The 22,810-nt window shown below is 49.9% G+C and overlaps 11 protein-coding genes across 11 annotated transcripts; 4 read left to right on the plus strand and 7 right to left on the minus strand.

Annotated features, from left to right (window-relative positions):
- Positions 1-195: 195 nt before the first annotated feature.
- On the plus strand, positions 196-535 carry COCMIDRAFT_40056 (uncharacterized protein; the record flags this gene model as incomplete). The annotated part of the gene is made up of 3 exons (XM_007693475.1): positions 196-210; positions 275-384; positions 448-535. The coding sequence occupies 3 exons, from the start codon at positions 196-198 to the stop codon at positions 533-535; spliced, it is 213 nt and encodes a 70-aa protein (XP_007691665.1).
- Positions 536-716: 181 nt separating this feature from the next.
- On the minus strand, positions 717-2,266 carry COCMIDRAFT_40057 (uncharacterized protein; the record flags this gene model as incomplete). The annotated part of the gene is made up of 2 exons (XM_007693476.1): positions 717-1,992; positions 2,064-2,266. The coding sequence occupies 2 exons, from the start codon at positions 2,264-2,266 to the stop codon at positions 717-719; spliced, it is 1,479 nt and encodes a 492-aa protein (XP_007691666.1).
- A 365-nt stretch (positions 2,267-2,631) lies between these two features.
- COCMIDRAFT_105179 (uncharacterized protein) lies at positions 2,632-6,300 on the minus strand (the record flags this gene model as incomplete). Its single annotated transcript, XM_007693482.1, has 5 exons — positions 2,632-3,648; positions 3,706-3,926; positions 3,984-4,355; positions 4,405-5,747; positions 5,792-6,300. 5 exons carry the CDS (start codon positions 6,298-6,300, stop codon positions 2,632-2,634), a joined length of 3,462 nt encoding a protein of 1,153 aa, XP_007691672.1.
- Positions 6,301-8,071: 1,771 nt separating this feature from the next.
- Positions 8,072-8,905, minus strand: COCMIDRAFT_29469 (uncharacterized protein; the record flags this gene model as incomplete). The annotated part of the gene is made up of 1 exon (XM_007693474.1): positions 8,072-8,905. One exon carries the CDS (start codon positions 8,903-8,905, stop codon positions 8,072-8,074), a length of 834 nt encoding a protein of 277 aa, XP_007691664.1.
- A 263-nt stretch (positions 8,906-9,168) lies between these two features.
- COCMIDRAFT_105144 (uncharacterized protein) lies at positions 9,169-9,405 on the minus strand (the record flags this gene model as incomplete). The annotated part of the gene is made up of 1 exon (XM_007693483.1): positions 9,169-9,405. The coding sequence occupies one exon, from the start codon at positions 9,403-9,405 to the stop codon at positions 9,169-9,171; it is 237 nt and encodes a 78-aa protein (XP_007691673.1).
- Positions 9,406-9,607: 202 nt separating this feature from the next.
- COCMIDRAFT_40060 (uncharacterized protein) lies at positions 9,608-9,998 on the plus strand (the record flags this gene model as incomplete). Its single annotated transcript, XM_007693477.1, has 2 exons — positions 9,608-9,774; positions 9,806-9,998. 2 exons carry the CDS (start codon positions 9,608-9,610, stop codon positions 9,996-9,998), a joined length of 360 nt encoding a protein of 119 aa, XP_007691667.1.
- Positions 9,999-10,694: 696 nt separating this feature from the next.
- On the plus strand, positions 10,695-11,450 carry COCMIDRAFT_8525 (uncharacterized protein; the record flags this gene model as incomplete). The annotated part of the gene is made up of 1 exon (XM_007693471.1): positions 10,695-11,450. One exon carries the CDS (start codon positions 10,695-10,697, stop codon positions 11,448-11,450), a length of 756 nt encoding a protein of 251 aa, XP_007691661.1.
- Positions 11,451-11,876: 426 nt separating this feature from the next.
- Positions 11,877-12,771, minus strand: COCMIDRAFT_105187 (uncharacterized protein; the record flags this gene model as incomplete). The annotated part of the gene is made up of 2 exons (XM_007693484.1): positions 11,877-12,102; positions 12,155-12,771. 2 exons carry the CDS (start codon positions 12,769-12,771, stop codon positions 11,877-11,879), a joined length of 843 nt encoding a protein of 280 aa, XP_007691674.1.
- Positions 12,772-16,398: 3,627 nt separating this feature from the next.
- COCMIDRAFT_105205 (uncharacterized protein) lies at positions 16,399-18,183 on the plus strand (the record flags this gene model as incomplete). Its single annotated transcript, XM_007693485.1, has 4 exons — positions 16,399-16,504; positions 16,558-16,874; positions 16,929-17,399; positions 17,452-18,183. The coding sequence occupies 4 exons, from the start codon at positions 16,399-16,401 to the stop codon at positions 18,181-18,183; spliced, it is 1,626 nt and encodes a 541-aa protein (XP_007691675.1).
- A 976-nt stretch (positions 18,184-19,159) lies between these two features.
- On the minus strand, positions 19,160-19,939 carry COCMIDRAFT_40064 (uncharacterized protein; the record flags this gene model as incomplete). The annotated part of the gene is made up of 3 exons (XM_007693478.1): positions 19,160-19,370; positions 19,426-19,571; positions 19,628-19,939. 3 exons carry the CDS (start codon positions 19,937-19,939, stop codon positions 19,160-19,162), a joined length of 669 nt encoding a protein of 222 aa, XP_007691668.1.
- Positions 19,940-20,653: 714 nt separating this feature from the next.
- Positions 20,654-22,084, minus strand: COCMIDRAFT_40065 (uncharacterized protein; the record flags this gene model as incomplete). Its single annotated transcript, XM_007693479.1, has 1 exon — positions 20,654-22,084. One exon carries the CDS (start codon positions 22,082-22,084, stop codon positions 20,654-20,656), a length of 1,431 nt encoding a protein of 476 aa, XP_007691669.1.
- Between the last annotated feature and the right edge of the window lie 726 nt (positions 22,085-22,810).

Consider the following 22,810-nt stretch of genomic DNA (forward strand, 5'->3'; position numbering starts at 1 on the left):
GGATGCGTGGAGGGGCCCGGCCAGCGCACGTCATCACCCCAGCGCCTGCGTCCAAGGCCTTAGGACTGGCTTACTGCGTATAAAGCCGCTGATACGCCTCTGCCCTGGCTATCTTGTCTCCTCTCCCCGCTACTCAACACTGCAAACACGTATACACATACACTCCTCTTTACAAGCAAACAAAACACGCTCAAAATGGCCCAGTTCAACGCAAGTAACCCCCACCACATGTCGTTGGCGAGAAAGGGTCACATGCTGACACTCCTTTGTAAAGATCACCCTGAAGAAGGATGCCCCCAAGGAGGAGCTTGAGGCCGCAAAGAAGAAGGTTACCGACCAGGGCGGCAAGATCGTCAACGAGTTCACTCTCATCAAGGGTTTCACGTACGTCCATACTGGTCTCTTGGTGTTATACGAGCCAGACAAACATGCTGACTGCCCGGACAGTGCCGAGATTCCCGACGACGTTGTGTCGACTCTCGAGTCCAACGAGCACGTTACTGTAGAAAAGGACGCCGAGGTCCGTACGCAATAGAGCGTGTCGTACACGGGGCGACGCTGATAGCCATTGCAAAGATACAAATGTAATGCGAAACACCAAGCGATGTCTCATGGCATGCTGCATGACCATCATGACTGCACAACGTACATAGTAATAATGACCGCCATCTACGACAAGTCAGTAGTCTGTCAAGCACGTCAGGTGCATGTGTACTTTATCGCTGCCTCTTCTCAGCCTCCGCTTTTGCCTCTTGCACACTGTCTACGCGGCCCACGCCCCTCAGGCTGAGATATACATCTGTGCCCCACCCCCACAGACTCTGCACTGCAATGCCCCCTCCAAAGTATTCTGCATAGGCTCTGCCTAGTGGCAGCCCATATCCCAGTCCTGCCAGGCTGTTTGCCCCGTCGCCTCCAGCCCCAGAGAAGGCATTCAAGGCATCCATGCCAGTTGCCGAATTTACTGAACCGCCCGACAGCGTAGACGAGGCTTGCGCGTCGTTGAATGTGGTGAAACTGTAATCCCAGATGTGTTGGAGGTTTTCAGGCGAGATGCCGCCGCCGCGGTCGCGGATGCGTATCGTCACTCCTGGTGTGCTGTGTTTGAGAGGGAGGATGTCAGCAGCCGTCGGAGGCGGGGTTGGCGACGTATTGTCGCTAAAGCGACGCGATGCTTTGTCTACATTCCCTTGGCTGTCATTGTCAATCTTGTGATCACGTATGCTTTCCCCTTCTCCGCCATCCGCAACTCTGTCTTCTGGCAACAATTCGGGTAACGGGGCGATTGTGACTTCAATGGGCTCACGCTCCATGCCGCTCTCGACGGTTGCGCGGAAAGCATTCTTGAGTAGTTCGGTGATGATGTACTCGAGGTGTACAGGCACGTGGGCAAATTCGTATCCGGGCTCGCCGTTGACAACGACTGTCGGCCGCACGCCGTACTTGAGCTCACAAATCTCACCCACCACATTGGCGCAGTGATGGACAATACGTGCGGGTTTCAGCTTGGTATCGATGACGCCAATGAATCCTGGATTGTCTTCGACGTCGTGCATGACTTCGCAGTGGGGCTGACTGGAAAAGTGCAGCGACAAATGCTGCTCTGCAATCAGTCGCGTGCCTATCCTGGCCCGCAGGTGCTCGTCGAGAAACCGCGTGACATTGCTTGGGTTGATGTACTTTCTCGCCTCCAAAAAACCTCTTGCCAGTATGCTAATAGTGTTTGCGTGTGTCTGCACCAGATCCGCCATGACCTCTGTGAATTTGATTTCCTCATCTAGTGTCTTGATTTCCTGCTCGGCCCATGGCAGCAGCGTCGACAGGCTGTGCATGTAGTTGGAGTGGATCTTAGACACATGAGGATTCGACACGACGATGAAAGGGAGGTTGCGAAGCGACTGTATGCGATGGGCGAGGCGGGCAGGCAGGATGGAGAGGGTAAAGTTGGCCGACTGGAGGAGTTGTTGGGTTGTGAGCGGTGGTCGTCCATGTCTGTTGCGTGCGCCGTGTCAGTTACTTGGGCCAGCCTTGGTTGCGCAACTCCACCCAAATCAGTGTCTTACTTTACGAGATCGGCTAGGGTTATTGGATAGAGAGGCAGGCTCGCCAGATGCGAAATGTCCCTGTCTGTGACGGTCCTGGTGTGCAGCTTCTGGTGTCGACTCGCACGTGCCAACAATGCGTTACTCGCCCTCCTCGCTGTGCGCGGACAGCAGAGTCGTATGACTTGGGATTGAATAATGAGGGGCCGTTGAACCTGCGCCATGGCTGCCGCAATGGCTATGAGACGGCAATATTCGCACGCAGGGTGCCGTCGCAAACGAGGCAACCCAATGGACTTGTGGGCAACGCTCAGCCAAGCTCATGCGGGACGAGTGGGCCATGCGGGCGGGACATGCGGGTCCATGCAGGGTTCCGTCACCTCGTCCAACACCCCCTTGTCCTTTCTCTCTATCAAGTCATATGGCCGTATGATACGTAGTAGGGTATGTATGTACGAATGCCCACATGTATACTATCTATAAATACACTTTCATTTCATACATATCCATCAGACTTTAAGCAAAGTCACTATTTAAACTACTTGGGTATATTTCCTGTCTATCCGCCTTTCCCTACATACAGCCCTTCTCAACCCCCAAATCCCATAAAACTGTCTCGCACAGGGACATTTCCATCAATCGGCCGACTATACCGACTGCTTACCGAATTGGCTGTCTTCGCCCTCGAATAGAGCCGCTCAGACTCCGGCATGGGAGGCGGCCACAAGTCCTTGGTCGACACATTCGACGTCTTCGGTCCCCTCGTCATGATGCGTGGGCTCGGTGAGAGCTGCGGATCAAATATGCCAGACGAAGGCCGCCGCTCGCCGTATGCAGCTAGGCTGTTGTAATAATCACCATTGGTCATGGTTTGTTGTTGTTGTTGTTGTTGTTGTTGAATGTACCCTCCCGTCTTTGGGTTGTAAATGCCACGCTCTTGATAGTTGTCCCGTTCTTCGGGCGAGAGAAAGGGTCCAACGTCGTCTCTGTCCTTGTTTTCGACTCCGCCTTGCTCACCAATGCTGCCTTCTTTGCGGAAGTTGAATGGCGCCCCGATGCCACTGTCTTCGGAGCCCTTGAGATCTTCCGTTTTTCCCGAGAAATTCGACCGCCTTCTTACGGCTTGGTTAAAAGCTGCAGGGGCGTCCTTTTTGTCGAATCCAAATGTCGCCATCGTGTCGTGTCTCCCTGGTTTGAAGATAGAAGACTCGGTTCGTGGTGAGATTCCCGCGCTTAAGTTTTTGGCAATATGTTGTTCTATCCATCCTCTGATACCCACCAATGCTGTAGCGCTCATTTGTACCACGAGCAAGATGCTGACAATCCCTGCAGAAGAGTCGGAGGAGAAAAACGCATCTACAATGCATAGCGAGATGGTACGAAGAATCTTGAACCCCTGAAGAAAAGCGAACTGACCCAAGATCAAACTGAGTTGTATGGTGAGACTGCTTAAGAAATAGATACGCTGTGGTGATTTGGCAAGTCCGATAGGGCCTTTGATTCCCACGAACGCAGAAGGCGAGGGATGCGGCATCGTACTACGTAGGCGGGCGACACCTAAGCCAAATGTAGGCAATATGATGATAAAAGAGATCAAGCCGAGTATCTGGTTGAGTCAGCAAATCGATGCCTTGTTGTGAGCTGTGTAGCGAGGAGCACTTACGCCGTGCACGTCCCTGAAATGACCGGTATTGCCCATACCGACAATGCCCAAGATGATGCCAGTAGTACCAAAAACAACAAACATAGTCAGAAAACCCATTCGCCATTTCCGGTTCTTCATCTCGCCAACCGGGTAGCCGATGAGAACCGAGAAGCGCCAGACTACACCCAAGATAAGATACAGCGGTAGGAAAAGAAGAAAGCCAAGGCTTGTAAAAATCACTGGAGTCCAATGTCAGCCGCCGTCCTCTTCCGAGTCACCGTCTTTTGAGGGCTTACCGTGTAGCCAAGTAAGTGTAGTAAACAAACTCAGTGCTTGTCCATTGATCTTGATGCTTTTCTCTTGCGCGTTGATCTCAAAGTTGTTTCCTCCTGATGTGACCACGACTGGCCCTTGAGGCAAAAGGCGCAATACCATGGGATCGAGTGGAACTCCTACTTGGCCCATGGCTGTCTCAATCATCTCAACCTCTGCTTTTGACGTGGACATGAAACCCATAGCTGCCGAGATGATGCCGCCAACTCCCTGGCAAGTCAGAGAATCAACGATTTTCTGCGCACCCAGCTGTGCCGTATCTGAATCGATCGCCAAGGGTATTTGAGTTCCGTCGGGTATTTGAGCTTGGCGAGTGGAGAGGGGATTGATCTTGTCTAGAACCTATTAGTGAGTGATGCGATATCTCGGAGCGTACAGACCCACCTACACTAACCCCCTCATCCTCATCGACAATGCTACGTTTTTTACCCATATTAACATTTTCCGGTGCTTGTGACGCTCCTGTAAGATTTCTTGCAACTTCTGCAATGAGTATGGTTGCCTTGCCGGATAAACCTCGCGCGAAGCCAACAGCAGCACCGTTGATGGAGTCGTTGAATTGTGTCTGACCCAACGCTGGCACCTTCCCAAACGCATCGACCGGAAAATCACCGGTAATGAGGTTTTTGAGCCCTCCACATGAAGACATGGCAGTCATGACGCCCTCGATTGTGCCTCTGCCCAAGCCTTCCGCTGCCTTGGCCGCGTCGAAACCTTTGAATGCCTCTGGTGGGCTATCTGTAATCAATTCCTTGGCCTTTTGTATGGCGGAACTATTTTCGAGAAAGTTTGAAAAAAAGTTTCGTGTAAACGATTCGGCAGCCAAAGCCGTTTGCACCTCTTCGGTGCTGATATCTCCGGTAATCGTCGAAGTGCTGTTAGTAGTCTTGATGTCCAACCCGACGGCGATTCCCGTGCCAATACCGGCTCCAGCCCCCGCCGCGATAGATCCAATCATTTTCGGAACATCGAATGAACCAAATAAAGCTGCGCTCATTGCAGTATGGATGTCTGAAAAGTTGCTTCCTTCAATAAATGACTGACTGAGGCCTTTAGCGAACAGTCTCACAGCCTTGGGGAACTTTGGAGAATCCAATGGAACGTCTTGAAGCTGCCGTTTCTGTTGTTCTCGGCTGTTACCGTTATTGTTGTTATTGTTGTTGTTGCCGTTGTTATTCCTATTGCCATTGTTGTTGTTGTTGTTATTCCTATTGCCGTTATTGCCGTTGTTGTTGTTGTTGTTCTGGTTATTCTTCTTATGCAAGCCGAATCCGTTTCTCATGCCTTTCCCTAAGCCAACACCGGCCGCTGCAGCAAATCGAGGAAGCCGCTGTATCAGTTCCGAAGCAGTCGAGCTGTTAGCCCAGCTCGTTATTGAGGCTTTGAGATCCCTTTTGCCGACTAGTGGCATTGCAACTCCCAGGCCGAGGTTGCCTGCTATCCCTACGATGGTTGAATCTTGTGATGGTTGGAACCGCTCCTTTGTCAGACCCAAGCCTACTGCAGTTGCATTGCCGACTCCAGATGCTAGAGCATATGCTGCCAGGCCGACTGGAACGTTTCCTTTGTCGACTGCAGGCAATAGTTGCCTCGATAGCCCATTTCCCAACTGCTGAGCCACGAAGTTTAGTCCAGTCGCGGACAAGTTGTACGCAGTCACGATACTATTAGCTATGGCACTAGCTTCCTCAGCGTCAGTCAAGTTGAGCCCTGTGGCTGTTCCCATACTGTGACGAGTTAGTTTGTCCTGTTTGTATGCTAGCATACTTACCCAAGACCAATGCCCAAGAAGAGAGCAGGTGTACCAAGTGAATCAGTGAGTGAGCCTCCCAGACAACCAAGGATATTTGTTAGTCCACATGACGAATTCCCTGCTATACCCAAACCACCCAACAGGTCTTCCAAGGATGCGCCAAAATTCGCCAAAGGATCTTGCCGTTTGTGTCTGTGTTGTTGCTTATTGCGAATGCGGCCAACCCCATTTGTCAGGTTCGTCCCGAAGTTCCTCAGTTCTTCCCACCCAAACTTTCCTCCCAAGTCCGCGGAAGAGTGTGCGACTATCGCAGTAAGTGATAGTAGTGCGTCGTGAAACTGTGGATCTCGATTCAGTGAATGAAGGGTTCTTGTGGAAAAGATAGCCTTGAGGCTGTGTGGGTAATCGCCGGTAGCGTCTGGACTCTGCCCGCTGATCCAGAAGCCAACTGAAGAGTATGATAGGAAGAAAATCGCCGAGAATGCCAGTAGGCACCAGGTAAACGTGCCAGCAATAGAAGAAAACATTATTAAAACAGTCTAACGGGGTATCTCAACAACATCTGCAAAAAGAGAAGAAAGGTTGACAATGTTGCTGCAGGTAAGTTGCTACACCACTTATGGCATCAAGGAAGACGTGCAGTGTTACCAGCAGGTAGCCAGGCCCTAGTAAGTATATGCCGGCACTAGTGAACATGGTGATGCTGTCAAGGATAGCAATGCCGAAACATTCTAGGCATGAAACTAGAAACGCCCCGACTCCATGCCCAGCGCGTAGCGTAGTGAGGACACCCATGGTCCACCTACAACACTGGGTATGATAGGTGGAGTTTGCTTTTGCCAATCAAAATTCGCAGGAGAGAGCTGCATGACCTGACCAATTGAGGTTGAAGAAACCATGCATTCTGCCAATCTATCTGGGGATGGGAGCCGGCACAAGTCTACCGAGAAAACAGAACAGATCACATCGCCGAGCCTACGCATTGCAAAGTAGCGTTTCTGTCAATGGCCCTGACACTCGGACGTGGAACTTTTAACTGGCTTCCGGGGTTGCCCTAGTGGATGTGAAGATCCCGTAGTGGAGCCGTCCGCTAATGCGACGATCTTGAAACGTACGCTAGCAGTCACTGACATGCACAACCCTTGCATGACTGGTTCTATTGCAACACGTGGTCTAGGAATGCTGCATGCCTGTGGGTAGATGCAGAAAGAAATATAAGCAAAAGCCCCAATCATGTCCAAAGACTCGACAATTGGGCATCCCCAATCAGGCTAGCGGTCTTTGCGTATATTCAACACTAACAAAACGTTGATCCTTTGGCTGCGATGACTCGTACTGATGTGCCTGCCCCGTCGCGCCATTTTGTTCCAGATACAGACGTATGCTGCTTTGTCTGAGCCAGCCTTGGGAGCGAAGACGTTTCAGCACGCGGGCGGCTTAGACCGAGGCAGATTCGCGGGGTTCCTGATTTACGAAGCGCCAGTGAGACACTGGAGTTGCGTTGTACAGTTGGCAGATTTCAAATTGGAGGAGAGCATGAGTCGTCATGGAAGGATTGCAAGTTGGTAAAGACGTTTTCCATTGGCTGCTGGAGAAGTTTGAACGTTATCTATGACAGGTTGAGTTGAGGCGGAACAACATGCGGATGGCAGTAAGCGCAATTATCAAGACGATTCTAGAAAATGCGTTGTGATATCGGTTCTTGATATTTGCATTATGTATTCCGAATCAAAACTCGTTTCTCCCCAAGCTGGTCCAAGGCCAGAAACGCCCGCCGTTGCGCGAATCCTCAAAGGTGTATGTATCCTTTATGTTGGACGTCTTTTACCCCATATAGGCTGTCGACTTGCATGTCCCTTGCTTGATGGTCGCCTGTTAAGTTTGGTGCTGGGATCTGCTGATCGTGATAGATAGATGACTGAGGAAAGCAGCCGCGATAGTGACGAATTGCAACCGCTTCGAAAATTACTCGGCTGCTCGGCAGGATGCTAAATGTGGGTTCAAGTTGACAAGACAAGCTGATAGCTCATATTCATGTTACAAAAACGAACAACTCGCTGATGAAGCGGTAGATGGGCCTACTGCACAAGTTGGCTTCCATTGCAATACGCAGAGAGGGGAAGACATTGGCTTGCACAGGGGTAGGTTTTCCGCCGATCAAAAGAAGGTGTTTGGACGCTGTTTATGTCTAAGATCCAATTCATGGCTGAAACATGCCTTGTCAGCGCGTTATGAAAAGCAAACAAAAATCGGTGCCTTGGGTGATATAGAGAACACGACTTGCATATGATGCTTAAATCAAAATTTCTCTCCTGGGTGCTTTGTTGCTATTGTCAGGCCAGTTGATGTGGTGCTAGACGTGCTACTAGCGCTAACGCTCTTTCGTCTTTTGCGTTCGTGGGCGATGTCTGGGCTGTGGCTGAAGCGTGTGTTGTTTGGTATGGGCTGCTGGGGGAAGTAGCCATACTCATCGTCATGCACAAACCGTACGGGTGTCCTTGATCTACTCTGCACCGGACTCATCCGCAAGATCTCCGATCCGACGCTCAATCGCTGACCTGGGCTAGCAGTGCCTGTATGGCTTAACCTGCGCCTTCTGGTTGGTGTCTCGGCAGGGAGTTCAAGTCTTGAGTTAATGCCCATCCACAATGCCTCTTCATCGTCATCACCTGCGACTCTCCAGCCACCTACGCCTTCAAAATCTCGTGTCAACTCGCTGGTACCGATCAGGGCGGTAAGCGAATTGTTCTTTCGCTGAAGAAAGTTTGGAGGCTGAGCAGAATAGGCACCAGGACCCTGGGTAGATGCTGTGCCAGCGATACTGGTACGGCGGGAGCGCTGGTGCATGCTCTTTGGTGAATGTCGGGCTGACGTGGGTACGGGGCGAGAACGACGGGAAGGTCTGTATTTAGATGGAGGTGACGGAGAGAGCCACACGCCTACAATGGCAATGGCCAGGCGGAAGTAGACGGCCAATGCGCGCAATGACAGAAGCGTGATGGCGATGGACGTGGTGACGAGGGCGAAGAAGGCGAGCGGGATGGAGATGGAGAGCAGGACAAAGGGCGCGACGGCATAGATGGGACTCCACATGCTGAGTTCAAAGCTCAGCGAGCCCAAGCGTAGCAACATGTTGTTGTTGTTGTTGGTGGTGGTGATGCGCGTCCTTGGGAATAGTCGACAAGAAGATGGGGTGGACGTGTTCGCATGTGAAAGTTGCGGGGAAATGCCAAGCCGGAACGCATCCGATTGCTCCACCAGCAGCTCGACACAATAAAATAGAAATGTTGGCGATTGTGAGCAATGGTCAGCCGTGTGTGGGTGTGCCAAATGTCTTCATCTTTCTCTTCTCAGCCTCAGACGCTCGCTGGCCCGTTCCGAGCACGGTCTAGTTCCTAGTTGCCCGTGAAACGCCTCGCGGTGCTGCGCGCGGGTGTGATGCCGATGCCGATAAGGACGGCGCTGAGTGAAGTGCCTTTGAAGATGCTTTCGTACTGCTCGATCTTCAGGCGGGTGCTGTACGGCTGTCGCTTGATGCGCAGAAATGTCGCTCCTGTAACGGCTAGCCACGTGCCAAAGAGGATTTCGTAGCGATACTTTTCAACCACGGTTTCTGATGCGCTGCTAGACATGCTGCTAGACAATCAGTTGGAAGAAGGAAGTTTGGGAGCAAATGAAATGGGGCCGGTGGGCGGAGACGGCGGTGCTGATATGGAAAAACTTCATGACGTCGCCAGCCCCCTCCATTACCCTCTCGCCACCGCCGTCACCCCAGACACGGCCCATCGTCAGCCAACCATTGACTGAGGCAACAAGCTGCGCGATAAAATCAGAATGCACGCGCAAGAGAAAGGGTGCCATCCTTTCACGTCAGATTTAGTTAGACGACGCGCTCTGCATTCTAGCCCCAGCTCTGATTTGGCGACAACCATTATTGCAAAACGCAGCCAAGTGATTTGTTTATTAAACGACACCAACTCCGCACTTGAAGGTGTCAGCCGGTGCTGTTTACCGTGACAAGGCTTTACCAAGCTATATCAAAGATAATGCTGTGCAATTTACTAAGCGTAGTATTCCACATTCAACCCAACGACGACACCACCGGCCTGTACATGTTTTACTTGATGTTTTTGTCGGAACAATGCCTTCCTTCCTGCACCATCTCATTCTAAGGCTAATCGCAATCTGGCATTGTTATCGCTATGCGCTTACATCCAATCGCTGATCAGCCGTCGCGATAGCTGTCTCACCCAGGGTATGCAAAGTGAAGCTGACTGGGTATCGTTAAAGAGATCTGTAGTCAAACGCCTTATTTGAAGCGGTGTGCAACTCACCGCCCTACCGCAGCGGGGATCCCTACCTTTTCAAATCCAGAAGCTGAAGCTGCACAACGGGGTCGGCCCCAAGATCTGTGTTTGTGGTAGTTTATTTTTGTGTAACAAAAGACCTGGCATTTTTATCTACAATCACAGTCTTACGTATGAAGAGTAATGAATGTATTTTCGCTCAGACTTTTGATCCATGTCAAGCTGCCATTAGGAAACACTGGGTAAAACTACATGAGTATATTGATCTTGACGAATCGCGTGAGATGGCATGCCCATTATGCAGGAAAAGTAATCTTGAACTGTGATTCAAATCTTTGTGTGTAATCAAATTGGACAGATGACATTGTTCAAACGAGTCTTTGATTTCACTGCTAAACATTGTGCATGTCCCGGACACCAAGTTTGTAAATGATTCCAATCCACCCAGTTATACAATGCACGATATGGTCATATAAATTTAGCTTTCCAATATACCATAAGATTATTCACATCAGCACCTCACGGAGCAGAACGAACAAAAAGCCTTTACAAACAAAATTCTAAATTTACCAAATACACTTTGGAATCTTATCACACCCACCACAACCTTCACTATGCAACTCTCGCTTATGACGCTAGTCCTTCTAGCACCGACCCAAGCTATAGCATCCGAGCTCACACGTGTCGCAACCTCCGAGCCCACCCAAGTAACCAAGGTAACTGTAAAAACCAGCACCATCTCGATACCCCCCGAGTTCACCCAAGCAAGCATCGTAGCCCAGCTGCAGAAAGACTCAATCCTGCCCGCTCCCTCAAACCCAGCTTGGATCGAACCTTCCTGGCTGCTATACAGCGACACCACACCCACCGAGACATCGATTGCAGCAGCCACTGAGGCTGCCGTCTCAGCGGAGGCTGAGACTGCGGCCGCAACACCTACGGCCAAGCCCGATAACTGGAACAGCAACCCCAAAGATGACAAAATCCACGTAATGATCTTCCTCGGCATCACTGGTGGCCTCTTCGGCCTCATGGTTTCGCTGGGTCTCCTCGGCTCCTGCGTTCAAGCGCACCAGCGTCGAGCTCGCGCCAAGAAGGCATCTGGCTCTTCTTCCAACAATGATCAAACTAGAGATGTTGAGCGTGCGGCCGGTCTAGCAGGTATCTTCAAGGGAGATGCTAACAATAGTTCTCGTACGCTTGTTGCGGGTGAAGCTGCGCAGCAGGGCGGTGTTGTTATCATGATGCCCGAGTTTCCGGCTCCGGCATATCGCAATAATATTTCACCTCAGGATGTGCATTATCCGCAGGGTGAGGCGGTATCTCAGGCACAGCGAGGCTCGGCTTCGATGCGTCCCACTGGCTCTTGAGAGGCTTGAGAGTGGCCATTTTCCTGACTTTTGAGGAGTGGTGTTTTCAAACGGTAAGTTTCATGGGTAAGGATAGATTGTTTTCTTTCGGGAAAATCATTTCGTAGATGAAATAGACTCTGTAGAGTTTAGGAGGGAAGAAAAATGTACACCAAGACAGTTCACCAATATTGACTCCAATGAAATGTGATTTTTGTTTCAAGAAAGTAAGTATACCAAATGGTAGAGATGACGAGTGACATTTCATTGAAGCAGCGCGTGTGTTCATATTTTGTAATGTGAGATTCGGGTATAGTCACCTCATACGCCAGTGATGATAACGCCCAATGCACCTGAATTATCCTTCATATCACAGCAAGCCAGATAAACAGCATCTCAATAGCATCCATAGGGTTCCAAGCAGACTAGCTGTATCATTCCAGTGCTCTATAATTCCGACTTGGACATATCTTTTTCAATGTCATGCTTGTCCACCACTACGAATTCGTCGTCACTTTCTGCAGTTTTCTGCTTCTTGGAAGATGGCTGCTCTGAGTCTGTTATCTCTCCAGGATCGATAGTCGGAGCGTCCGGAAGCTGTGACGCTAGCTCAAGAGGCTCGGTAGCGTGCTCTTCTTGGGGCTCTGACTCGGAGACGGGAGGAAAGTAGTCGCTAAGGTGATAGTCAGTATCGAGTAATAAAACATCATGAAAAAGTCACATACGCAACCTGCCCAAAATAGGCATCCTCGTCCTTTTGAAGGAAATTGCAGAAGATGACTCGGTCGAGCTTCTCGGCACTGCTTTCTTTGACCAAAAAGTCATGAACTGTCTTTAGTGCAACACCGCAAGCCTCGTGGCTTGGGTATCCGTAGACACCGGTGCTTATAGCAGCGAATGCAATGCTTTTGCAGCCGTTTTCGACTGCCAGCTCGAGGCTCTTTCGGTAGCAACCTGATAGCAACTCCGCTGCGCTAGATCCCACCCTCCAGTATATCGGTCCGACGGCGTGAATGACCTTCTTGCATGGCAACTCGTATGCGTCCGTGATTTTGGCACTGCCCGTCTCACATCCGTTGAGTGTTTCGCATTCTTCTATTAGTTTGGGCCCAGCCGCACGGTGGATTGCACCGTCCACTCCGCCGCCGCCCAAAAGACTCGAGTTCGCGGCGTTTACGATGGCGTCAACACCGAGAGTTGTTATATCTTGTCGAATTATGCTGATTTTTTCGTTGAGAGTGGCAGATGGTATGCCTTTGGGCTGCCTATTCTCAGGTTCTATCTTCTTGAGTTTGTAGAGCAGCGACAAGGTTGGAATCTCGTCAAGAGACGTGATTGCCATCCTTGGAGGAGAGCGAGTTGACGAGTTTTTGGCGAGGTAGTATGCGCTGGCCATGGGTCGCTGTAGTTGTTGTAGTTGCTTTAGTGTTCGAATGACAGGTTTAAATACCATCAAGGCAAGTGAAGGCTGAGAGTGTTGCCTAGTAGTTGGGTACGGTACGGAGTGGTAAGTATAGCTAGCTCCGGGTGGGCTGGAGCTTGGGCCCCGCGTTCCCCGTCAATTACCCCGCCAAGAACCTTACTGTGTGCATATCCCATGCCATGTTGCTCACTCACTGTTACTACTGCCAGTTTACCTTGTGTACTTTGAGAGGTGATAGCTGATAGAAGTCAACTGTTAGCCGGCCTCGAGAGCGAGAGATATGCGTCTACTACCACAGATCTTCGAAGGCTCTCTACAGTAACAGGTATTTTACAGGAACTTTAAGCCTCTGGATTAGTACGTAGAACCAATCCACCTCTTTTGTATCTCTCTTGTATATAGTTGTGATAGATGAACCCCACGCTTACTCATTTACATATCTAGCACTGCGCACAAGAATATTCGTTAGTGCTAATAATATATTTTCCATCTTTTCTTTCCTTTAGGGTTAGATATCTCCATACAGCATGCGAAATGGGTGCGTGTCGTTTTTCGTTCATGTAGTATAGCAGTACCAAGCTAGATTTGGCATATCGATAACGCTATGTGAGATCTCTCGAATATCGGCAAGCTCCTGGGGAACTGAAACTGCCGCACAAAAACCACGCTAAATATTAGCCCAGTAAATCTCACTATAAACAGCGTTATAAAATCAATTAAAGTACTAGAAATGTGAATAGATCTACCATTACATATCACTTATGTTTATACTTAGATAGTGCGTGGTATAGCTATTATTAAAAAGGTAGCTGATGTGGTATAAGCGTTTTTTATCCTACCCTAGTTGCCTTGAAAAAATCGATTTTCGCGGATTTGACAGTCACGAGAATGAACACATGGTACATACGACCATCGGAGAAATAGAATTAGGCATCCCGTCCGATCTGCCCTATACAAGCTTTCTACCGGCGGATTAGTAGTTAGGTGGGTGACCACTAGCGAATCCCCGCTGTCGTATGTTTTTGGAAAAATTTCGCAATTTTTTTAACACGACTTGCAAGTTACATGGCGGGGTATCAGCATTCCCGCCTCTAGTTTCATAGATTAGCGAATACATCACTGTCTCTCCAGAGAAAATCGTCTAGAGCTTTTTTCTCTTACACAAAAATGCCGTTAACAAGGGCGAGTTACTCGAAAAACATTGAGTTAGATTACTCTTTTCTTGGCACCTTTATCTGCCTAGCCATAGCGATCTACCTTCATAAAGAAAGGGTGTCATACACACGTTAAAAAAACAGATGAAGATGTTATATATTAGTAGGACCTCTATGTATAACGAAAGCAGCTATCTGATAAATCATCTTAATTTAAATAAACACATGTAAGCCCAATGTATAACAGAATTTTGGGAAATAGTGTAGCTAAGCATACTAAATAATGAACGGTACCTCATCTCATGGTACAGTCTCTACGGAAACCTTTGCCCAATATTTCGTTGCTTCTAGTTCTTTCAACTACTGGTCGACGGTTTGGGTACCTTAACGACATGCCGTTTGATTTCCTAGCTCTCATAGTTGCTCTTTTAGGCAGATACTGTAGGCCAGCCAACATAACGCCATCACCAACAAAGCACCTTGGGCTAGTCGTTGTGTTCTGATAGGTGCTTATGAAACTGATGAGACCATGGTCCGATATCGATTCAACGGGCTGGCTTAGCAAGATACTTGTAGATAGCTCGGCTCTCTGTACTTGTCACTTCTCTACTCTCCTTTTGCCACATCAACGCGGGTGAAATGGTAGAGCTACTTTTTCTTTCAATCGTTAGTCAGGGCGCAGAGGCAATCATAGCAGAGCTATACACTCTGAGAACCATCTCAATCATGAATCTGAGCCGAGGTAGGTACGACTCAACAGATATGGTACAGTCTAGGCTGGCGGTACGTTGTTATAGTGAAGCGTCCCCCCACATAGTCAGGCAACTAGGCTATGAATAACCCAAGACTACGTTATCCCAACACATATGAAGGAGCCAAAGCTCGGGCAGCTAGATGTCTAGCCTGGGGCATAATTGTCTGTGCGTGCGGGGAATGACACGGTTATCGGACCCGAGATCCTGTTATCGAGACGGCGTATATCTCGTTAGCGTTTAGACCGGTTGATACAACGTGTTTTCCTAGTCTTGTGTACGGCTTGGCGCTTGGTTCGAGGCGAACACCTGTCAACGTTCACCAATCGTTCCCGCTATTCTTGGAAGTTGCGAGTAAGCAGGGATTCGGCCTGATGGAAGATATGTTAGCGAGGTTGCCAAGGGATAGATGACTCCACGTTAGTGCCCCAGTTGCTAAAGTGTGTCGCGTGGTCTGATATGGTCCACCATGATAGTAATATCAAATTGATCCACACATGCGGTGTATATTACCACTCGAATCACCACGTCCAGAAGAGCCTCATTGGCTGCAAGAACGACATGATATTGAGTAGCTTTGATACTGCGACTTGATACTCGGGCTCCAACAAAACATGACATCAGGAGATGAATATGAGTAATAGTATACCGAGAAGGTGTACTGTTTCCGGCCGCGCTGGTATGATGGCCAAGCTGTACGCCTTAGCTAAGACTTCTTGCGATGCAGGGAAAGCCGGGGAAATGACCGCAAGTGTGTGCACGGCCGACGTTACCGAGCGTAACGACTCATTAGCACTCGCTGTTTCTCCGCATGTTGGCTAGCCGTCCCGCTTTATTATCGTCTTGGAAGCGGCTGCATTTGAGATGGCATGTAGATAGCTGGAAGTATTTATCCATCCCGTGATCCAGAGTGCGTGGAGACAGAGGAGAGCCTAGAGGGAGGAGGATTAGTGTAATGTGGGTAATCCAGAGGCGTTTGCAATTTAGAGAGCTGTGACACGGTGCAACGTCCAAGTTGCTGGATGGCCAAGTTTTTTTCCCAGGCGATCAACGTCGGGGTATGTGGTAAGAGGCGCTGGGAACGGAGGTTTGTGTATGCAACCGTAGCAATGGATCGGCATGCCCGACAACGGTCGTCGAAACAGGCGTGCCGTTCCCCCATGGGACGACCCGCTTTACCCCGCAAAGGTCACGTGCCAAGTTTTTAACTGTCGATTCTCGTCATAACCTCCTCTGAAGAATGCCAGCCCGCCAAGCTCATCCCATGCAGCCTTCGCGCAGACACCCGCCTATCGTTTCTCGCCATTGGAAATGCCAACCATCGGCAAGGCTTCACCTGGTCAGCGGCCAAGCACGCCTCCGCCCAGATTCGCTGCCACAGTGTCGTCGATGGCTTGGAACAGCAGGTGTTGAGTGCATGGTGGAACGATTTTCGCCTCCAAGTATTTCCCCGCGGGGAAAGGCAGTAGCACAGCTCGTGATAGTCTCACGGTAGCGGACTTGGCCATGTTGCTTTCGAGACGAGGCCCACGGGCATAAAGCTGTCTCCAGTCCTTCTGCCCACGAAATTCCACAGTCAGGCGTCTAGCCATACCACTCCATTCATCTTTCCATCCAACAAGTTCACTGTTATCCAACATATGGGTTGCTTTAACACTCATGCCTCGGGGACCTTAGACCCACCAGAGGTCCGCAATTGGCGGATCCACACCATTGCCCTTATCGCGTCCATGTCGGCGCTAGCCAGTAACTATCTCTGATCTTTCTTGTTAGTGCTTGGAATACTGACACAGATGCAGTGGGTTATGACACGGCCGTCATTGGCGGTACCATGGCTCTCAACTCGTTCATTCGAGACTTTGGCCTCAATGGTATCCCGAAAGCAAGTCGTGATACCATTCAGGGAAACATCGTCTCTACCTTCCAGGCTGGCTGCTTCTTTGGTGCAATCTTCGCGTTTCCCTTTGCTGAGCGTATTGGGCGCAAAAAGACAATGATAATAGCTTCTTCCATCTTCCTGCTCGGCGGTACGCTCATGACTGCATCCCACGGTGAACTGAACATGATCTATGTTGGCCGTGCTATAGCTGGCCTAGGCATTGGCGCTTCATCCATGGTAGGCATTGACCATGAGACATTATCTATGTCGGGCAAATGCTAATTTTCATAGGTGGTACCTGTATATATTTCCGAGACTGCTCCACCCTCAATCCGTGGCCGACTTGTCGGTATCTTTGAGATAGCGTCCCAAGGTGGCGGTATGCTTGGCTTCTGGATCAACTATGCTGCCGATCGAACCATCGACGTCAACTCCAAGACACAGTGGATCGTCCCGCTTGCCATTCAGCTTGTTCCTGGATTGTTGCTCCTTCTCGGTGTCGCATGGTGCCCAGAATCGCCTCGTTACCTTGCTAAGAAGGACAATTTCGAAGGCGCTCAGCGCATTCTATGCAAGATTCGCTGTCTTGACGAATCTCATGCTTACATTCAACACGAAATGAGCGAGATCCGTGCTCAGGTTGAAGAGCGCAGTGCCAACCGCAAGAGCAAGAAGGAGCAGTTTATGAAGCTCTTCCAAAAGGGTGTCCGAAACCGCATGGCGATTGGACTTGCCCTCATGTTCTTGCAATCTTTCACCGGTGTAAGTACATGCGCGGAAACCAACTGCGTTGAAATGATTCTGACATACTCAGGTAAACATCATTACCTACTACGCACCACGCATCTTCGAGACTCTCGGTATCTCAGGCACATCGCTGAAGCTCTTCTCTACCGGCTTCTACGGCATTGCAAAGACGCTCGGCATGTTCACCTTCACATTCTGGGTTGTTGAGAAGGTTGGTCGTCGCAAGGGTTTGATCTGGGGTGCCGCTCTTGGTTGCATTCCAATGTGGTACATTGGTGGCTACGTCATGAAGGCAGACCCAGCCGGTGCTGCACTCAGGGGAGATGTCTCACGAAATGGCTGGGGCTACCTGGCCATGGTATGCGTATACGTCAACGCATTCATCATTTGCGCTACATGGCAAGGTATTACCTGGACCTACGCATCTGAGATTTTCCCCTTGGATATCCGTATGCTCTGCGTCTCGCTTACTACTGCCGATACCTGGCTTGGTTCTTTCATCATCGCTCGAAGCACTCCCTACATGATCTCCGACCTAGGCTACGGCGCGTATTTCTTCTTCGCCTCTATCCTTGTCGGCATGGGTACCTGGAGTTTCTTCTTCGTGCCCGAGACAAAGGGTATCAGTTTGGAGGAAATGGACGCGCTCTTCTTGCGTCCAATGCACAAGGCGGTATGGGCACAACTTCGTGGCAAGCCCATCCTCACCCATGAGGAGGTTGTTGCGAGAAGCAAGGGATTAGATACAATGGGAGAAAAGGAGTATGGTATTGAAACAATAGAAGCCGTCAAGAGGTAAGACGCGCGATCGGCGGCTCGAGGAGCGGGATCTTTGATATCTCAAAGACCTCATAATAACTCCTTGGCCGCCGAATGAAGTCGGAATACCTTTCATAGCGGCATGGCACGAATGAATAATTTTCTGACTTCAAATCCACTGCCCATTTTGCGAATGCTCTTCTTTGGTGAAGAATAGATCAACCGTCCTTCTACTAAGCAATCTAGTTTCTCAGCCAGGAAAGCCTAGTTCAACGCCGTGCTTGACGGCGCACTTGGCATCGTACATCTCACCCTTGGCATACCGCTTCCCGCTGGAACAGCGGCTGATAGTGGCTTGGGACTCCTGTCGGTATCATAAAAACTACCGATAGTATCGGAGATGCTGCCGAGGTCACGAGACTACCCTATTTCGCACAGCTAGCCGCACCAAGCGATGTCGGGGAGGAAACTACGGAATGTTAGCTGAAGTGTCAGCGTATGCAAGTGATGATTCTTTTTGAAGCAGCGGGGGAATCTTGGCGCTCGTACAATGGACAGCGGTACCCGATGAAGCCAAGGATACGTCGGACATTTGTATGCTGTGTTTGCAAGTTTTCAATTCCGCCCTGGGACTCATACATATGACCCTCTGACAATAATTATGGAGGTATTCGCAGGGTTGGTCCAGCCCGCATACTAGACTAGACATCGATGGTATTGTGTCGTTAGTACACTCGTCTTCAAAGCTATCCCCTTCTGCGTCGGCCGGAGTTTCCTTGGTTGAGCCTGTACAATGTAAGCAGCCAACACGGATAAAACTCCAGCAGAACGTCTAAAATACCCTCTAGCCCATTTTGAGCAAAAGGTACCATCTAAAGTGACCGAAAATATTTTCCCAATTAAAGCAGACAGATTACGCGGCTCACCCGTCAATTTTGGCAGAAATAGCGCTAGATCAAAAGTACCGAAGACTAGTATTTCCTCCACACTTCCACACCCTTGTCGATAACTATTACTTAGCTTTCCAATGGCTTTGCACCTGCAAGTTGACCAGCACCTGCAATTATCACTGGACTGAGCGGCTTATCCCCAGGACCAGTCCTAGTCGATTCAATCTTCCGGATAACGTCCATGCCGTCCAGGACCTCACCAAAGACTACATGTTTTCCGTCCAGATGTGGCGTAGCAGCGGTCAGAATGAAGAATTGCGATCCATTGCTGTTGGGTCTACAGTAGTCCAGTCAGCATACATATCCGTTGCGTAGTACGGAGACCGACTTACCCAGAGTTCGCCATACTCAGCAGTCCAGGATGGGTGTGCTTGAGTTGAAAGTTCTCATCGTCAAATGACTCGCTACCGAAGATGCTGGCGCTACCAGTACCGTCACCTCTCATAAAATCGCCGCCTTGAATCATGAAATCGGGGATCTAAGTTTGCTTGTCAGCCAATGGCCTCGCGGATTGGTTATATGGATTTGACCTACAACGCGGTGGAAAGTGCTGCCCACGTATCCTCCAACCTTGCACTCGCCAGTGCAAAACTGCCTGAAGTTCTCCGATGTTGCGGGCACCACATCGAGGAATAGCTCCATTTGTACACGTCCAACCGGCTGTCCTCCAATAGCAATATCAAAATATACTATCGGATTGTCCGGAGACCGCCGCGCCTTAACTGTCGCACCCTCACCAGCTACCGGGATATTTACGTCGTGTTGCACCGGTGTGTCCAACTGCACCGGACGCGCCATTTCCGTCGGCTTACTTGCATTCTTCTCTTTGCTGCCTCCGCAACCCATTTTCCGTCTATCGTTTGTTTCGCGAGATCGGTTCGTGAAAGTTTAGTTGGTAGCGGAAAGTTTCAACCCAGGGTACCGAGAAGACCCAAATAAGGAAGATATGATGTGCCGCAGGGAAGTTGCAGATCAGGGAACAAGAAGATGGGTAGTGACGATGACCTCATGCATCGAGCGCCACTGGCGTTGCTAGGCGCGTCGTGGACCGCGGAGACGACCGTGTCCTTGGGAAAAATGACCTCATCCATGATGTTGTTTTGTTTTTCAGTCGACATCGGAGAAAAACAGCTGTGCGAGCTGAGATAACGCAATGTTGTACATGTCATGTGTCACTTTTGTCTGCTTCTAAATCCTACCTTCGTGGCGCTTTTTCCTTGGCAGCTTTGACCTGATTGATGACCAAAGGTATAGCAGCAAGGCTATAGTAAAGCATTACATTCAAACTTTAGTGCCATCTGATCAGCACCGATTGTGGATGAACGGGCTATCACTCTCTATGGACTTGCTCAAAGTTCCAACAACACAAACACGCCTAGATACACTCAACAGAGCTCAATCGGAACGGCACTAATCCATTACTAGGAGTTAATCCAACTACTCAGTCTAACCCAATATACACATACAAACAGTTTAAAATAGCGACAGGATAAGACGGGTTCCTGCGCAAGCGAAAACGAAGCTTCCGTCTCACCCGGCCAAAGCCGGCTCGATATCTAGCTACTTGCCCAGAATCTCTTTAGCAACCCGCTCTCCACTGCGAATTGCACCCTCCATATAGCCAAACCAATAATCACTCGTTTCCGTGCCGGCAAAATGGATGCCACCAACACTCTCCCTCAGCGCGGGGCCATACGTGGTCAAGACATGCGGTGGAGTCAGTGCGACGTGGCCACCCCTCGAAAACTGCTCCAAGTCCCAGCGCTGAAGCACGAATTCCGTAATGTTTTTCGCTTGCTCGCCGTAGTACTTGGCATAGGTATCCATGATCTGCTTCTGGGCTTCTTCAGCGCTGAGCTTGTCGAGAGCGCGCATTTCGTCAGCGAGGATGAAGCCGAGGATTGCGCCGAAAGAAGCATCTTCGGGTGTGCTGTCAAAAGTCACTCGTACGGGGCCAGAGTTTGAGATGACTTGGCCGCTGAACCCCTCTTTGCGCCAAAAGGGTGTCGCGTAGATTGGTACACCTTTTCCAAGCGCAGGCGATCTGGTGTCGGAATTCAGGTGCTGACGACTTCCGGGGAGCTCCGGTTGGAACTTGATCTGGTGGACGAGTGGGGGTGACATGGCGAGGACTACCTTCTCTGCATGGACCTTGCCGGCGCGGGACTCGATTTCATAACCCGAGTAGGTTCTGGTGATTTTGGTGACGCCAGCGTTGAAGGTGATATGCTTGGTTCCCACCTTTTCAGCCAGACGCTCTGGGATAAGACCTGTACCACCGACTACTCGCTTTTCTTGACCTCCTCCCTTTACAGCAATGATTCTTTCCAGGTTTCCAACCGTCGTCTCGTTTCCGGCACTGGAAATGTATGCGAGGAGATACAGCAGCGAAAACTCGCGTGGCTCCGCTGCGATAGTGGATTTGCACAACGTGGCTAGGATGAATCTAGCATCTGGCACAAGATGTAGTGTGTCCAAGTATTGGTCAAAGGTAATGCTATCCCACTCGGATGCCCTTGGGTGCGACCAAGGTGCGCCCACATTGAGCTCAGCAGCCCAAGCGTCCAACTGGATCCTCGCACTGGCAATCTGCACGAGTGCTGCCTCTTCAAGCGGCGGCGCACCACCGAGTTGGGGGTCCGGGTTGTAAGTTGACTTTGTACCGTTCAGGTACAGTACCGTCTTGCCCTCAGCATAGGTGTCGAAAGTTTCCAATCCAAGGTCCGCAATCATTTGAAGTACTTTATCCTGAGTTGGACCTACGAACTCGGCACCGACTTCTGTGACGCCGCCGTTCTTCAACGGTTTATTGTAGACTTTGCCGCCGACACGATCTCTCCCTTCGAGCACAACGACGGATTTCCCGGCTTTGAGAAGATCTCGTGCTGCTGTTAGACCTGCAAGGCCTGCACCGATGACAGCGACATCGACTGATTCAGGCACGACTGCTGCGGAAACAAGAGCTATGATGGAGGGTATAAGGAGAAGCATAGAGCTGTATCGTGATAGGGAAGAAGGCCTGGAGAGACCCATGATGAATGCGGTCAATTAAGGAATAGAATGAGTGTTTGGAAAGTCTTGGATGCTGTTGAACGTGCTGGTGAATACCTGCTATGGTGCTCTTGCCCTACTATATATACAAATCCTTTGAGTACATCGTACTGGACGGTCATTGCCCTTGGGAACGAGGGACTGCAAATGGGAGCTGACAGGGTTGATGCTCATCACCATCGCTGTTTCGGATGTTTGGAAAGACCGGATCGGACTTTCGGGCTGTGCCCAACAAAGTATTCTCGTCGTCAGAAGAGTGACTGTAACTTCACCACATACGAAAGCGTGTCGCTTCATCCGGATGCCTCTTGAAATATACTTTGTATCTGTATTTGACAATGATGTTGCGGAATGCATGGCATTATGGCGTTATGATTATGATGTCCGACATGTAAATTCTTTGTCTGAGTGTGGACAGTCACTGTTGTTGTTTCGTTCTGGATTTGCATATGCGGAATGCCAAGGTGTCCGACGAGGAAAACGGACATGTAGTTTGTAGATTGTTTACCCATTTCGGTGCGGGGGATAATCCCGCAACCACATATCCTACAGAATTACTATATCCTTGTAAAAAGTAGCAGGAGTATGTTTTTCACAACCAAGGGCAATCCTAGCAATTTGAAGATGATGGTCTTATGTGCATTTGTGGATTGCCATATCGTTTTT

The sequence above is a fragment of the Bipolaris oryzae genome (genome assembly GCF_000523455.1).
Source record: "Bipolaris oryzae ATCC 44560 unplaced genomic scaffold scaffold_167, whole genome shotgun sequence".
NCBI lineage: Eukaryota > Fungi > Ascomycota > Dothideomycetes > Pleosporales > Pleosporaceae > Bipolaris > Bipolaris oryzae.